The sequence below is a fragment of the Danio rerio genome, chromosome 7, assembly GCF_052040795.2.
Source record: "Danio rerio strain M-AB ecotype USA chromosome 7, GRCz13ab, whole genome shotgun sequence".
Classification (NCBI taxonomy): domain Eukaryota; kingdom Metazoa; phylum Chordata; class Actinopteri; order Cypriniformes; family Danionidae; genus Danio; species Danio rerio.
Genome location: NC_141027.1, coordinates 19,903,073 through 19,920,342, shown reverse-complemented (window position 1 = coordinate 19,920,342; position 17,270 = coordinate 19,903,073). Strand labels below are relative to the sequence as shown.

The 17,270-nt window shown below is 38.9% G+C and overlaps 1 protein-coding gene and 1 long non-coding RNA gene across 3 annotated transcripts; one reads left to right on the top strand and one right to left on the bottom strand.

Moving 5' to 3' along the window:
- Nucleotides 1-1,012: 1,012 nt before the first annotated feature.
- Nucleotides 1,013-16,183, bottom strand: LOC100000832 (E3 ubiquitin-protein ligase TRIM39). 2 transcript variants are annotated; one of them, XM_087260832.1, is made up of 9 exons: nt 16,052-16,183; nt 14,531-14,693; nt 10,568-11,247; nt 8,440-8,535; nt 7,420-7,653; nt 6,486-6,633; nt 6,335-6,376; nt 6,192-6,218; nt 1,013-3,057 (listed from the first exon to the last, which is right to left on the bottom strand). In XM_087260832.1, exons 3-9 carry the CDS (start codon nt 11,243-11,245, stop codon nt 2,519-2,521), a joined length of 1,764 nt encoding a protein of 587 aa, XP_087116958.1. In that variant the 5' UTR covers nt 11,246-11,247; nt 14,531-14,693; nt 16,052-16,183; the 3' UTR covers nt 1,013-2,518. The 2 variants fall into 2 exon arrangements, with proteins under 2 accessions (XP_087116958.1, XP_087116959.1); XM_087260833.1 differs by having other exon boundaries at nt 14,531-14,683.
- Nucleotides 2,573-6,184, top strand: LOC147843094 (uncharacterized). The gene is made up of 2 exons (XR_015495522.1): nt 2,573-3,780; nt 4,764-6,184. It is a non-coding gene; the product is annotated as an uncharacterized LOC147843094 (long non-coding RNA).
- Nucleotides 16,184-17,270: the final 1,087 nt, after the last annotated feature.

Here is a 17,270-nt window from a genome sequence, read left to right as displayed (position 1 = left end):
CCATTTAAAAACATAACAAAAAAAAGGTGTATCAAAATGGAGAATAGCTGAACACCTGCAACTAGAAATGTGTAGGTCTACTGTTTCTGTAACTGAGTCACACTTCAGAGTTACCGAATGTTTAACAGTAAAATTTGTTGTTAGGTGATATTTAGACAAATAATAAATTGTCAAAGTTGAACACACTGCCACGTGTTTGCATTGAAAAACGTGTGTAAAGTGTGGTTATTAAAACATGAATCTGCCACCTGGCGACAGACTCAAGAACCGCAGCTCCGCAGTTTCAGTCAGCCCTCAGGTATAATTCTCCCTCTCCCGACAGTTACTTTTGACATGCTTCGACAGGTAGGATGTGTAGGGAGAAAATACCGTTAGGATTTTGTTTGGGAGTTACCAAAGCGGCTAAGACAACAATGTATAGACAGTTAGTGGTGATTACAGTGTCATTACCAGACACGAGGCGGTTGTCATGTATTGTGTAAGTGGTAGCAATAACTTCAGTCTCGCTCCTTTGTTGTGAAACGGCCTAGTCTTGGTACTTTTCAAGTGTGAAAGAGAGTAAAAGGGCGGGATGTTATAAAGATAGAGATTACCTGCAGTAACTTGTCATCTGAAACCGTAATGTTTGTTCATCATGCTCATAGAAACATAAAATGCAGCAAGCGAGTGTTACATTTCAAAGAGTGTAAACCGAGGAGCCCTAAACAGTCAACAGACTTTACAATGGTAAGATTACACTAAAATTTGGTTACCCACAAATATAGCTACCCACATTTTTACTACAAACAAACTAATTAAAAATAAACATGTATATTTTGTGGTAAAAAATGTGGTAAAACTGAATTCTCACAAGGGAGTATGAGTCATAACCCACAAAATAAACAGTATAAATGTAGCCTATTTATATTAAACCATATATATATATATATATATATATATATATATATATATATATATATATATATATATATATATATATATCTTTTTTAATGAAGGATGATATTGTTATTCATTGTTATTTGCACACTTGTTGTTTATTTAATTGGTTCAATCCAGAAGATAATATTTTGCCAAAGATTCTGTTTAGTCATGATAATAGAAAACAAGACTAGCCGATTTGTATTGTTTTTAAAAGACTATTTTTACATTTCTAGAAAGTGTTCTTATCAGTAAGGCATTTCAAACTGTGTTTAGTAACCAAACACACACCTCTTATTCATACACTTTGAACAGTTTCTACAGTCATCTCAGCATGTGAGGAGAAAAGTGACAAAATTAGTGTTGGAAAATACACAGGAATGAAGAAAACCCTCATCGTTCTTATTTTTACTTTACAAAATGTCCATTTAGGAAAAGATATTGTTAAGCTATACTGTATATGCAATGACACTAATACCGTGAATGTGCATTTAAGAATGTAAACCCAGTGTTTAGGTATGTACACTACCTAACAAAAGTCTAGTCTCCTATTCAAGTTTTTAGAACACCAAATAATAACTTGACTTTTAGTTGATCATTTGGTATCAGAAGTGGCTTGTATGAAAGGCAAAGGCCTCTAGATTACGCTTATTTTACCAAAATAAAACATAATCATGCCTTGATTTTTAATTATTTAATTAGGTCAGTAAGGTCTGACTTTGCTTAGACTAAAGTCTTGTCACATAACAGAAATAATGTACAGTATAGAATATTAAGTCATGTTGCAGTAGAAAAAGAATGAATAATGTTTATGACTCCCATGAGCTTGGAGGACTGCATCCATACATCTCTGTATTCTACATCCACATCAAGACTCTTTGGATTCACCTTCAATGCCTAGTCCTTCATCTTCATCTACCCCAGACATGCTTAATAATGATCATATCTGGTGACTGGGCTGGCCAATCCTAGAGCACCTTGACCTTCTTTGCTTCCAGAAACTATGAAGTGGTGGCTAAAGTATGAGAAGGAGCGCTATCCTGCTGAAGAATTTGCCCTCTTGTGGTTTGTAATGTAATTGGCAGCACAAATGTCTTGACAGCTCAGGCTGTTGATGTTGCCATTCACTCTGCAGCTCTCTTGTATGCCCCCATACTGAATGTAACCCCAAACCATGGTTTTGACTTCACCAAACTTGACTGATTTCTGTGAGAATCTTGGGTCCATGCAGGTTCCAATAGGTCTTCTGCAATATTTGTGATGATTGGGATGCAGTTCAACAGATGGAAAAATCTACTTTCTGCCACTTTTCCAAATGATCAACTAGAAGTCAAGTAATTATTTGTTGCTCTTACAACTGGGATGGACGACAAGACATTTGTCAGGTATGGTGTAAAACCTCAACATATGAATACCCGAGATTAACTGTTAACCCTGGGTAAATAGTGAGCAATCTAAAACATGACGCGAGGAAACCCAGCATTCATTTACCTGGGCTTTAGAACAACCATTTCAGTTGTGAAAAAGTACTAATGTAAATGAATTGCCGATGCGTCAGCAGACGAATCAATTACAAGCTGTTCGCCTCTCATTTTACATTTCAGCTTAGCACAGGTGTGATCACCAGCGGAGCTTCATTTTTGCTGTTTTTGTTGGTACAGGGACTGAAGAATGGATAAATGGTCTCCGAAAAGTTGTCCATGAACGTATGGATGTGCATTTTTGCGTCAACGTCATAAAAGGAGACTTGGCCTTTCTCGTAGTCCACAAATAGTCCCATTTTTTGAGGTTTGTTGCTGAGATGAAGCACAGTGGGAGGCTCAGTTCTGAAAGCGTAGTTGTTCTTGTCCCGCAAGCTAAGAAACCAGTATCCATGGCTGGGACTGACTTTGATTTTACCCTTTCTGTTGCAGGAATGACTTGCGACCCCCAGATCCCAGTCTGTCTTTCCGTTTACCTTTACCTCCCAATAGTGTCGTCCAGTGTTGAAGCCCTCGCGACCGAGCACACAGACCACACGGTCAAAGCGCTCACGGTGGTTGGTAACATGCTGCTGATTTTCACTGCACCACACCATCTTCTTGTTTTCAGATAGGATGAGGCGTGGATGGGCCGTGTTGGCGTCCAAGGTCACATCCACTGAGGAAAAACATGAAAGTAAGTTCTTTTTTGATATTTAACACTGTTGCTATTTACAGTACAGCTGATATCTTGGTGGGGGCGCTTTTAGCTTAGCTTAGCATAGTCCATTAGCATCTAATTTTGTGCATAGATTACCTTTTAAAAGCTTGACCCATCTGTAGTTACATTGTGTAACTAAAGGCTGATTTAAACTTCGCCGTCAAGTGCATGCGTATGGTCTGGCTCAACCTTTGCACTGTCGCAGACCCCTCGCCATGGCTGACACCGACACACATCTCTCAGAAAATGTAACAACATGTTGCAAAAACGCAAAGCACAAGCTCTGTGATTGGCTGGCTGGGTATTACTCAACTTTTAATTTTTTTTTATAATAATAATAATACAAATAATGATAAATGCAATTTAAAAAAGGTAACAACAATTAAAAACTATGTTTTTAACCATATGCATTTCTTGGTTTATTAATGGCAAGTTGATCAAAGAGAAGCGACTGTTATAAATGTTTAAATTGATCAAATTGACAAGAATGAATGTTGTTCAGTAGTTTGATAATTTTATAAAACCTTTTTGATCCACTTCAAATATTCATTCATTTTCTTTCCGGCTTAGTCCCTTCATTAATCTGGGGTCGTCACAGCAGAGTGAACTGTGTCACGGCCCGGCTCAAAGGCAATGACAAAATTAAAGGGAGGACATACACCAGATGGTTTGGTACCAAAAGTAGGGATGGCTGACGTGAAACTGACATTTCGACACAGTGTCGAGATCCCGAAGCGCAGGTGTTTCGAATTACTGCACCGAAGCATGATCCGAAGCACCCAAGTCACGTGACTAAAGTGTTTCGAAACACTTGGTCGAGTGACTAAAGCGATTCAAAACATTGATCACCTCAGAAGCGTTTCGAGACCTGGCGAATCTCCATTTGGCTGCCAAGGTCAGGTAAAATCTCATTTCATATGGCCTAGTAGTGGACTGAGCATGTGCACGATGTTGCTATTCATTAATTGACTTCTTGGGTTCGAACCCTGACTTCTACAAATACTCCGAAATCATGGTTTTATGAGTTTTTATCATGTTTCTGTATTTGTATAGCCTAAATATGACACAGCTGCAGTTACGCCATCAATTTAGCATCATTTTTGTAACACTGTAAAACAATAATTATTATTTTTACAGTACTGTGATAGTTTGGTTTAGGGTTTGGGTAGACATTAATAAAATACAATAAATGGGAAATTTTATGAATAATATAAATAATTCTTGATAACTTCAGGCCACAGTTTCTGATCTAGCAACAACCCTGTTTTAAGACCAAAACAAGACATATTTATTAACAAATTGTTTATTCGGATATCAGACAAATGTTGAAACAAAACGATTCAAGAGCAAAGCATTACCAACTGGTATTAAAGCATTTCAAAATAGCTGTTATTGCCTGGCTTCGAACCCACTATCCCCAAATGCTAGTCAGAGACTTTAACCGCTCCGCTACATTGATTGAAATTTACAACTACAAAGTAGGGTTTAATACCTCAATTTGCTCAACTGCTATGTGCTGCGGCCGTTTCAGTGCAATACATAAAAAAATGACCACTAGGTGTCACTGTAGAGTGGTGTTTCGAAACGTTTCGAAGCTTCGACACATTTGCTTCGACTGTTTCAGTGTTTCATGAAGCCTCACTTTGCCCACCACTAACCAAAAGTATTTATTTAAACATTAAAGAATATTCAAGTGCTCACTTTAGGTTAGCAAAATCAAATATTAACCAAAGCTAAAAAGAAACAAAACAAAACAAAAAAGGAGCAAAAGCACGGCTCTCTCCAAGCAAACACTGCTGGCTTTTATAGAGGCGAAATCTGGTGTTCCCAATTGCGCAGATGAGTCTCTGTCCTTCCCGCTTCAACTGATCAGTGGGTTGGTCTAAGAGACTCGTCACAACTGCCAACTTATCCAGCATATGTTTTACGCAGCGGATGCCCCTCCAGCTGCAACCCATCACTGGGAAACATCCATACACACTTATTCACACACATTCACTATGAACAATATTAGCTTAAGTGAGGTTTATTTATTAACTAATTTCGAGAGGATCATGTGCTTATGATTTACCACAGCCGGTTTCGCATTAGCTAATCATGATCTTCCAATCTAAGTTATTATAAATAACCACAGTCTTCAATCCATATTTATCTTCGTTTGAAAGAAACACCTCTTCCTCCCCATTCCCCTCCTTTACCATAGATCGGGCCTCAAGGTGGCCCAGTGGTTAGCACTGTTAGCCCCACAGCAAGAACACTGCCGGCCCTGGTCCCCGCCAGGGCGGTGGGTGTTTCACTGAGAAGTTTGTATATTCTCCCTGTGTCCGCATGGGTTTTCCCCGGGTTCCCTGGTTTCCTCCCACCATCCAAAGATATACATAATACATTACAGATTTAGCAAATCAGGCACTTGTCTAGCCCACTTCTTTCTGAAGTGTTACCTTAGCTACTGCAGCTGGGGAGTTCTTTAGGTCCACCTGAGCTCAAGCTCCCCTCTTGCTCTGTGAATGGGAGGAAGAACTGGGCTTAAGAATCCCTTAAGCTCAGAGTTCTTTCCTGGGACAGCATGCCAAACAAGCTTTTGATCGATTATCAGCTAAGTGTGAACTCTTAAATTCACCTATACTGGATGTCTTTGGATTGTGAGGGAAACTGGAGCACCTGGAATAAACCCACGCAAACACAGGGAGAACATGCAAATGGCAACTGACCCAGTCCGGGATCGAACCAGCGACCTTCTTGTTGTGAGGCGATTGTGCTACCCACTGCTGCCCCCACTTCAAATATTAAGTACTATATATGTATTTATAAACATATACTTTCAACATATTTATTTGTTTAGTTTCAGGTCAAATTAAGCATGCCATCCTGTTTCCCAAATACTCACAGAAGAGCAGTAGAAATACAAGTCTTGCAACCTTATGCAGATGTGACATGCAAGAATCAACTATCCATAAACCGTTATCTCAGCTGTTTAGGACTTCATGCATAACAGGGCAAAGTTATCAAGTCATGAGAGAACGAAATCTTTATGGCACCTGCTTATACATGCACTGCAATTAAAGCAATAAAATGTAATATTTAACTCCTACCTGCATATTCCTGTATTCTCTTCACTTCTGAAAAACAGAAAGACGGTCACATTATTTGAAACAGTTTAAACACATTACATAAATCCACCGGTAGAAAACACATCATTCTAATATAAACACTCGTCAACAAAAAAAAGACTTACTGACTGACTTGGCCGGTGATTGATTAGCAGATATTAAGGGGCCTAGATCAGAAACAGACAATGTCAGCTGCATGGGGCAAAATGCATGAGGCTATATCTCCATCTGCCACTAGATGGTGCTGTAGTTACGTGTTTGACAGCTGTCACTCACAGGCAGCAGGTGGTTTCTGCAGCTCCTCTTTAAACTGCTCCAGTAGTTGACAGACAGAGGCACAGATCCCTTCAGTCCCCAAATCACAGCTCAGAGAAACACTTGACCAGTCCTTCACTGACACAGGAGTACTGGCATCAGAGTAACCCTGTTGGACACGAGACGGGCAATTGCAATTCTTCGCTATAGATCATGCACATTTTCTTTCTATGCACAATAGAAACAAGCAGTGTATTCTATAAATTTGAGACACAGGAGCCTGGATCCCATTGATGTCTATAGGTTTACTGTATCATATTCCTACACTGATTTGCAATGAACTAAAAGTGATAAAAGTACTAAAGCTGTATAATATATCGTTTGATCATCGATATCGCAGTGTGTGTATCTGGAATAGTCACATCTTAGGATTGAATTATTAAAGATCACAAGACTAAGATATTATTAAATATGATTTTTAAAAATATTCAAACAATGATAACCATGTTATTTTTCATTTGGATGTTTAATTTCTGTACTTGAATACTGTTATATTGTAATTTATGTAGAAATTGTAGATCAGCAGTTACTAAAATACTCAACAACCATGCAACGTTCAGAGTCACTTAAATCACCTTTCTTCCCCATTCTGATGCTCGGTTTGAACTGCAGCAGATCGTCTTGACCATGTCTACATGTCTAAATACATTGTGTTGCTGCCATGTGATTGGCTGATTGGAAATTTGCATTAACGAGCAGTTGGACAGGTGTACCTAATAAAGTGGCCGGTGAGTGTATTTCCAACTGAAACTGAACACTGAATAAGGGGGTTTAATGGCAAATCTAGAGAACCGATAGCTTTAACTTTTTTGGTTTTGAAATTTTTTTACAATGACAATAATATGAGAACTGAAGTCATTTTCTCGAATAAGATCTGATGTACCAAGTTACATACCTTTAGTCCAGTGATGTAGTTGTCAGTTTGGGCCAGTTTAGTCAGCTCTGTGCTCTTGGTGCGGAGCTCTGTGATCTCCTGCTCCAGCTCTCGGATCATGAGCTCGGCCTGGTGCTCTGCTGAGCGTCGGTTAATCTCTGTAACCTCCAGCAGGCCAGCCTGACTGCGCTCCAGAGAGCTGATCAGTGCCCCGAACAGCTGCATGCTGCGCTGCGCCTCGTGCTGTGCCAGCGCCTGCAGGACAGGTGATCGAGGAGAAAAATGAAGATGCATGTCAGTCAGATCCAGGATTTATAGATCAGGATTGATGCAGTTGTATTTTATCCTTCTATAGGCCCACAAACAAAAATACAGTAGTTTTTGATAATTGATAAGTTGATGTGATTAAATTGATTTTGATGTGATGATAACTTTAAAACCCAGGGCGTCCGCTGGGTCTTACTAAGTATTAACAGTTGATAAATCAATGTAGAGAAATTTAAGGCCCTTAAAAAGTATTAAAAAGTTTTAAATTCTACTTTGCAAGGTATTCAGTTTAATATCATTTTGCAATTTATAGTTGTGTGCTTAAGTTTGCCTGAATTAAATCTGCGAATATCAAGATGTTGTTTAGTTTATTAATCCTGCTAGATTTGACATCCTGCTGCTTTGTTTACTGCAGTTACCAATGAAACACCATTATTTCTGCATTTCTATAAGCGCCAACCTGCTGAATTAGCTAGATTTATTAGATTTGTATTTCGTATATGAATAATGTTTTAGTTTTGGATTAGTTTCTTACATTAATATTTAGTAAATATACTGCAAGTTAAAATCTCGCTAGTGTTTCAGGTTGAAACCTTAAGTGGTAATAAGGTCTTAAAATGGATGCAAAAAGTCTTAAAAAAGGTCTTAAAAGGAATTGAATTTCACTCTGATTCCTGTATATACCCTGAAACCACATTTCACTTTTCTGCAAGCCTTGGAGGATTTGTAATGTTGAGGGATAAAGAAAAGATGTAAAGCTTCTGCATTACTCACGTTGATGTCAATTAGTGATTGCTTAATCTCCTCCGCTTTCTGCGTCCTCACCCTGGCCATCTCCTGTATCTCTGTCTCTGTGATAGAAATCTTTATCTGTGTTCAAAGAAAATGGGAAATGACGCCATAGGAAGCGCTTCAGGTTGCATATTGGGAAGGCCACAGGCTGCATTATACTACAAACAAGTACTAAAGCAATAGCAATGATATACAGTATTTATAATACATTTTTACATGCCAAATATATATTTTAAGAATAACTGCAAAAATACTGACTTAAACTTAAAATTAATAAATTTTTTATCTTATTTGGATAAGTTGCCTAATTAACCTACCTAGTTAACCTAATTAACCTAGTTAAGCCTTTAAATGTCTAAGCTGTATAGAAGTGTCTTGAAAAATATCTAGTCAAATATTATTTACTGTCATCATGGCAAAGACAAACTATTATGTTTAGAAATGTGTTGAAAAAATCTCTCAGTTGAATAGAAATTGGGGGAAAACAAAAAAACGGGGCTAATAATTCTGACTTCAACTGTATATATATTGCTAGAAGAAGAACCATTTTTGGTTCCCCTGATAAGTTTTTATTGATGTTTATTCATTCATTTTCTTTTCAGCTTAGTCCCTTTATTAGTCAGGGGTTGGAACAGCAGAATGAACACAGGGAGAACATGCAAACTCCACACAGAAATGCCAACTGACCCAGCCGAGGCTCGAACCAGCGACCTTCTTGCTGTGAGGCGACAGTGCTACCACTGAGCCACCTTGCGGCCCTTATTAAAAAGTTTTTAAAAAATGTTTTAGTTTCATAGAAATTTTTATAATCTATAGCAGGGGTGGGCAAACTCGGTCCTGGAGGGCCAGTGTCATGCAGACTTTAGCTCCAACACTAATCAATCACACCTGAACATGCTAATCAGTGTCTTAGAAATCACTAGAAATTTATAAGAAATTTATAAGCAGGTATGATTGATTAGAGTTGGAGCTAAACTGTGCAGGACACCGGACCTCCAGGACGGAGTTTGCCCACTCCTGATCTAAAGGAACATTTTCATAAACCTATAGTGGAATGAAAAGATTATGTCTATATTAAAGGCATTATGTAAAACAGTGGTTCCCAAAGTGGGGGTCGCAATACAACAATGGGGGGTCACTTGGTTTAATTCCAAAAATGTCATATATGTTATTAAACTATTAAAATGACCATATTTTATCCCTAATCTACAGATGATAAAATAGAAGTTGAAATTTACATAAAAAGCAACATGCAAATAAAAAGTCATCAGCCTCGCATACATTAAAAATAATGGCCAAGACTCGAGTGAATATTGAGGACAATCTCCAAGTGGCGGTCTCCAAAATTTAACCAAGAATAAACTTGTACTGTAAACACTGTGCCCACCATTCTCCTTAAGTGAGGATAATATTAAATTAAACAAATGGATAATGACTGTAAAAAAATAATATGGTTGTTAGACTTGCACATTTTTGTGTTGTCAATAAACTTGTTTATATAATTCCAGCTGGTGTGTTTGCACCATTGTGGGCAATGTTTGTGTGTTTAAACCACCTCCGAGGAAAGCGGGGGTTGCAAATCAGTGGAATTGTTTTAATGGGGGTCGCAAGCTGAAAAGTTTGGAAACTGCTGATGAACAAGGTTCTTCACAAAAAAATAAAAAATATATTTTTAAGAGTATACCTTTAATTGTTGTATTACTTCCCATTATGGGCCCAAACCAACTACAGCATAATCACGAAACACTCCCAGCAATATGATTAAATAACCCTTGTTATTTAAAAAAAAGCACATAGTTCACAGAAAAAGGAAAGTTCTGTCATTCTTTACATGTTTAACATTCCTTTAAACATGGAAGACGATATTTTCAAGAAAGCTAGAAACCTGTAACCTTTGACACCCATAGTATTTTCTACTATGGAAATCAATGGTGGCCGGTTCAGCTTTCTTTAAAGTATCTGCTTTTGTGTTTAACAGAAAAAAATCAACTCATAAAGTTTCCAAGGGTGAGTAAACAGTGAATTAATTTTCATTTTTGTGTGAACTATCCCATTCATTTGGAGGCCACAATAAATGGTGCTTCAGATTTGATCAGACTCATTCCTCTACCTTATTAATCTGCCACTCCTTCTCAGCACAGGTGATGTTGTGTGTTTGGTGCTCTGTTTGTTCGCACTCGGCACAAATACACTCCAGATCAGTCCGACAGAACAGTTCCAGGTTTCGGTGATGCTTCGGACACAATGGCACCTTCACGGCATTCGCCGCTCCGCACATTGAATACCTTCTCAGTGACACCTGTCTGGCAAAATTGGGCAACTCTGTGTCATCACTGTCTGCATGTGTTGTTTGCTCAGTTTGCTCAGCCCCTGTTTCATTGTGACAGGCCAGAGAAGTGTCCCGGGATCTGCGTCGTATCAGTTTCCTTTTCATTTCACTAAAGAGCTGATTTGGAAGCTGGCCGCGCTTAAGCGTCCCGTTTGTTGACTCTTGTGTTATTCCGTCTTTTTCAGCTTCGTCACCTCCGCAGGCCCCCAGGTTCCCGTTCATGCACTTGAACTGTTCGGTGATCTCTCGGAGTGTGCGGTTGATGTGCAGGTCAGGTTTTCTCTTGAAGGTCTGTTTGCAGAGCGGGCACTGGCAGTGTTTCGCCGTGTCCCAGTAGTGGCTGATGCAGCTCATGCAGAAGCTGTGGCCGCATGGTGAAGACACCGGATTGTCAAACACCTCTAAACAGATGGAGCACAGCAGGTGCTCTTCAGACAAGAAGCTGCGGGAGAACGGCATGGCTGTGCAGCAAGAAAAACAGGAGGAGGAAAAAAATGGCATGATCAGACACAATCTACATTGTAAAAGTGATATAGAAATAAAGATGAATTTAATTGGTAACATAAAGTAACAACATTTACAAAAACTGGTGGTGGTTGAGGAGATTTACCCCAAATCATTAAAGTGCTTTGAGTGTCCAGAAAAAAGCTATATAAATGTAATGAATTATTATAATTATAAGGTAATAAGAGACTGGGTATCGAGAGCTTATGTTTCTGTACAAAACTAACCAGAAAATGTGCATCATGAGGTATTGAGTACTTCTTTCATTCTTTATTATTCATTGATTCTTTTTCATCCAATTTTCCGGTGCCGGGTTGCAGGGGCAGCAGGAGAGAACCACAGACTTCCCTCTCCTCAGACACTTCCTCCAGCTCCTCTGGGGGATCCCGAGGCAATCCCAGGCCTGCCAAAAGACTCAGGCCCCGTTTACACTAGTGCGTTTTAGTTTGAAAACGGCATTTTAGAGTGAAAACGATCCGCGTCCACACTCGCGTTTTACCCAGCGTTTCTGAACTGCTCTCCGTCCACACCAAAACGCTAAAAACGCACATCACGTGACCACACACACACACTCTCGGGCAAGCGCTGCAGCCCATCTACCCAGATGAGAGCTCTGCTAGTCAAACTTTTCATCAAGCATCTCCCGCTGGATCTAATCTCACTATATTTATTTAACGGGATATTTCATTCATCTTGTTGTCTTTATCTAACGACATATTCCCTGACTTTGGTCATTGGAATCTATTACTTGTTCTCCGGAAACGTGTTTTGTCTGAGCGCAAAGAAGTTAATGATTAATGTAAGCACGTAGCCTACTTTCTGTATATTGACTGATCGCTTGCCTTTAATTCCTATAATGTATAAACTTATTATTGTACGTTATACTTTTATAATGGCCATTATCGATTATTAAAACTGATATTCAGCAAAAGAGAGGGTGTGTTTCATATTTTCACTGAAATTGAAAGGAGGCAGTTGTTATCGGCTCCGTTTTGTTATAAATATCCACACAGTGAAGATGACGCTCATGCAGCACGGCGCCTCAACATTTCTGCTGTCTAAGTTGCTAATATTAAAATGAAAATAGGCAGTTCCTTAAATCGTGTTTACATTTTATTGTTGAGAAAGTGAAACAACGTAGCCAAGGTGAATGAAGTTATAAAGTACACTGTTCCCTTTGAAGATTTACCCGTGTCCTCGGTACAGTCTGTTTTCCATATCAAACTGAGAAGAAGAGACTGCAGCCTTGATCAAACTTGCGAAGTCTGAACTTACAAGGAGAGGATGCAGGACTGAACTGTGTGTATAGGCTACTTAATATTGAGGAAAAGCCCCAATCAGAGAGGCGAATGTCTGCAGCCCCGCCTCCGTTTTCAGATGTCTCCGTTTTCCATCATCCACACTGAGACGGAGCAGCAGCGTTTCAGAATGAAAACGGCCTCTCCAGCGTTTTCGAAACGTTCTGTTTTTGGCGCTCGAGAACTCCGGCGTAGTGTGGACGGATGCCGTAACCGTAGCAAAACTTAAGCGTTTTCAAACTAAAACGCATTAGTGTAAACGGGGCCATAGTCCCTCCAGCTCGTTCTGGGTCTTCCCCGAGGCCTCTTCCTGGTGGGACATGCCTGGAACACCGCCCTAGGTAGGCGTCTAGGAGGCATCTGAAACAGATGCCCGAGCCACCTTAGCTGACTTCTCTTGATGTGGAGGGGCAGCAGCTCTACTCCGAGCTCCTCCTGGGTGTCAGAGCTCCTTATCCTTTCTATAAGGGTGCGCCCTGCCACCCTGCAAAGGAAACTCATTTCGGCTGCTAGTATCCAAGATCTTGTGCTTTTGGTCATGACCCAAACCTCATGATCATAAGTGAGAGTAGGACCGTAGATTGACCAGTAAATCAAGAGCTTTGCCTTTTGGCTCAGCTCCTTCTTTACCACAACAAACTGATACAATCCGCCTGTCAATCTCACGTTCCATCTTTCCCTCACTCATGAACAACACCACAAGGTACTTGAACTCCTCCACCTGGGGTAAGGACTTTCCTCCAACCTGGAGATGGCAAACCACCTTTTTCCCTTGGAGCACTATGGCCTCGGACTTGGAGGTGCTGATTTTCATCCCAGCCCTGTCACACTTGGCAGCAAACAACCCCATTGCATGCTGAAAGTCCATGTTCGATGAAGCCAATAGAACAACATCTGCGAATAACAGATGAAATCCTGTGGTCCTCGTACCAGACCCCTGCAGCCCAAAGCTGCCCTTTGAAATTCTATCCATAAAAATTATGAACGGAATTAGTAACAAAGGGCAGCCCTGCCGGAGTCCAATATGCACTGGAAAAAAGTCTGACTTATTGCCGGCAATGCGAACCAAACTCCTACTCTGTTCATACAGGGACGAGACGGCCCTTAACACACCGCTTCTGACCCCCTACTCCCGAGCACCTTCCACAGAATACGTCGAGAGACACGGTCGAATGCCTTCTCCAAGCCCACAAAACACATGTGGACTGGTTGGGCATACTCCCATGAACCCTTGAGCACCCTGACACCCTAAGGGTATAGAGTTGGTCCAGTGTACCACGGCCTGGATGAAAACTGCATTGTTCCTCCTGGATCTTTATTATGCAATTTATTAATCTGGGTTGATGTTAATTGATTATCTCATATAGTGTATTGATAATTAATGTTTAATCATATTAAATTTTATATTTTGGTATTCATTTGTTTCTAAAGTTTAAATGACAGAGTTTTTGGTTTATTTATTTTCGAACAAAAATATACATAAAATATCATTAACAAAAAGAAATACATTTCAACATGGTCGAAAATGGAGCGGGATGAAGCATAAGGTTTAAAGTTTTAAAGATATTATTATTAATAATAAACTGTCAAGAAATATGTACAGGCTACAGAACAAACTGCTGTTGTACTGTGACTTGCTTAATTAACCTAACTTTAACCTAATTAAACCTATTTAAGCCTTTATATATATATAAAGCACACACAAACAATGGGATGAAATAGGTTAAAAGTCAATAGGTAATATTTGTTCTGTCACTTGTCACGGTGACTCAACTGTGATGAATGCATGAGTTCAAATCATCCCAAACAACAGCGACCCAGTGCATTACTGAATGAGAGTGTGTTAGTAGGCCAGTAATCTAGGATCAGGGTCAATTCATGAGGTGTTTTGCTGTTTTTAAGTCACGCTAAATGCTTCAGATTGAGAAAATGATGTTCTCACCTGTAATCAGCAGTTTGGCACTGGAATGAAGATCTACTGGCTAAAGTGAGCACATGTTGTGCAAGAGCACATGTCTCGTTTCAGATCTGTAGGTTTTCTCAGTTTATGTTGCTTATTTGACAAGTATAGTCCTGATGAACAGATCAAAGGATTCTGGAAACAACTGAGGAAACAAAAACACACATGCACACAGTCAAAACATGGTCAACCTTTTGATAGAGCAAACAGTCAAAGGGTTAAAGGGCAAAATTATTAGCCCTCTGTTGAAATATTAATTCATTTTCAAATCTTTCCCAAGTGTTGCAACGGTTGAGAAATGTTCACAGTATTTCCTATCACCTTTTTCCTCTGGAGAAAGTATCATTTCTTTTAATTTGGCTGGAAGTTTTAATTCTTTGTAAAAACAAATATCTATCAATATTTTTAGTGCCCTTCAGAACTATTTTTTCAGTTGGCCACAGAACAAACCATTGTTGTCTAACAAATTACTCTGACTTGCCTAGTTAACCTAATTAACCCAGGTAAGCCTTTACATTGTACTTTAAGCTGAACACTAGTATCTTAAAATAATACAAAATAATTCCTCTAATATGATGATCTGTCATCATGACACAGACAAAAGAAACTAGTTATTAGACTTTATAAAAGCTATTATATTAAAAAATGTCTGTAACTAATGTTTTAAATAATTAACATATCGCACGAGGACTAATAAATTTGACTTCAACCGTATATGTGTGTTAAATGTTTTGCTTGTGCTATTTAATAAATAGAAATACCCTTCATTTTCACAATCAGACACATTTTTGTTTGTTGGATTTGGTCTGCTCCTTGTGGACTGGAAAAAGTAAGGAATGACACCTCTTCGGAGTTCAATGCAAACTGCCTTATAAGGGTTAGTTCACCCAGAAATGGAAATTCTGTTATTAATTTCTCACCCGCTTGTCGCACCAAAGCTATTTAACCTTTGTAATCTAAAATATCTTCATTTGTGTTCTGAAGATGAAGGAAGATCTCTAGGGATTAAAACAACATTGTGAGAAATTAACAACAGAAATTAATAACAGAATATTCATTTTCGGACCCTTTAAGGTAAAGTTAAATATATATTAGTCATTCAGTATTGAATATTATTAAAGAACAGAGCAATTTGCAAACCTCTGAGCTTGTGTAGAACTTGACAAAATATTTTTAGCAGCTAAATATATATATATTTGCAAGTTAGTTGTATTCATTGCTATCCAAATGATTCTTTTAAGGTAATTTGCGCTTTAAATGTCAAATAAACTGGTTAATCGTAAACATAATTAGTCATGTCTTGAGGGAACATCAACTGGTGTAAATATCAGTGTATTTAAATTACAATTGTTTTTTAAATTACAATTTTGCAATACTTTTCAATAAACTGGTGCCCATCTCGACTATTAACTACAATAAGTGCTCTTAGCTTATGTCTAACACTTTTCAGCTGTCATGCTCAACGCAAATGCATGGTAATAATAGTAATAAATCAAGTAATACCTTTAATCCCTGTAGAAATGACCTAGATTTTCTTGATCCAGTGGTCTCTCACTCGTCCGCGTGTTGAATCTGGGTGTTTCAGTGTTACAGGTGTGGTAGAAAGTCTTGCATTTGCTTTTCTTTTGGTGCACTGATCTGCCTCTCCCTCCACGTCTCTCTTTCTCCCGGATTGAGTGAGTTTAAACCAGTCTGATGAGATTCCAAACAAGATTACATGCTTGTTTCAATTACTTTTCAGGGTTAGAGCTTGTCAGATGATTCGCGGATGAACAGAAATAGATTTGCTCTCTAATACAATATACACATTTTTTTAGCTTTACAATTTCTCTCATCCAAAGCATATAATGGATACTTTCTTGATATTAATTGGTTAAGCCATCATTGACACCGCAGTGAATTGCTCTAAAAACATACATTTGAGAATTCGTTACATCAGCTTTATTGCACCACTGCATCTGTGATGTTGCTGTGGCTATACTTTGCATTTCAGCTTAATTAATTGCCTCATTTAACTGTTTATTACACTGATTACTAATTTAATGAAGCCAAATGACCACATTTCATTTTGGGAATATGTAATTTCCTTATCAAAGAAACTCTTCTTATAAGGGAGATACACTGTACTGTATACACTCACCGGCCACTTTATGAGGTACATCTTACTTGTACCGGGTTGGACCCACTTTTACTTTCAGAACTGCTTTAATTCTTTGTGGCATAGATTCAACAAGGTACTGAAAATATTCCTCAGACATTTTGGTCCATAATGACGTGATATCGTCATGCAGTTGCTGTAGATTTGTCGGCTGCACATCCATGATACGAATGTCCCGTTCCACCACATCCCAAAGGGGCTCTATTGGATTGAGTTCTGGTGACTGTGGAGGCCATTTGAGTACAGTGAACTCATTGTCATGTTCATGAAACCGGTCTGAGATGATTTGCTCTTTATGACATGGCATGTTCTCCTGCTGGAAGTAGCCATTAAAAGATGGGTACACTGTGGTCATAAAGTCAGCAACAATACTCAGGTAGGCTGTGCAGTGACACGACTAATGAACCTAAAGTTTGCCAAGAAGATATCTCCCACACAACTTCACCATCACCATCAGCCTGAACCGTTAATACAAGGAAGGATGGATCCATGCTTTCATGTTGTTGATGCCAAATTCTGACCCTACCATCAGAAATCAACACTCATCAGACTAGGCAACATTTG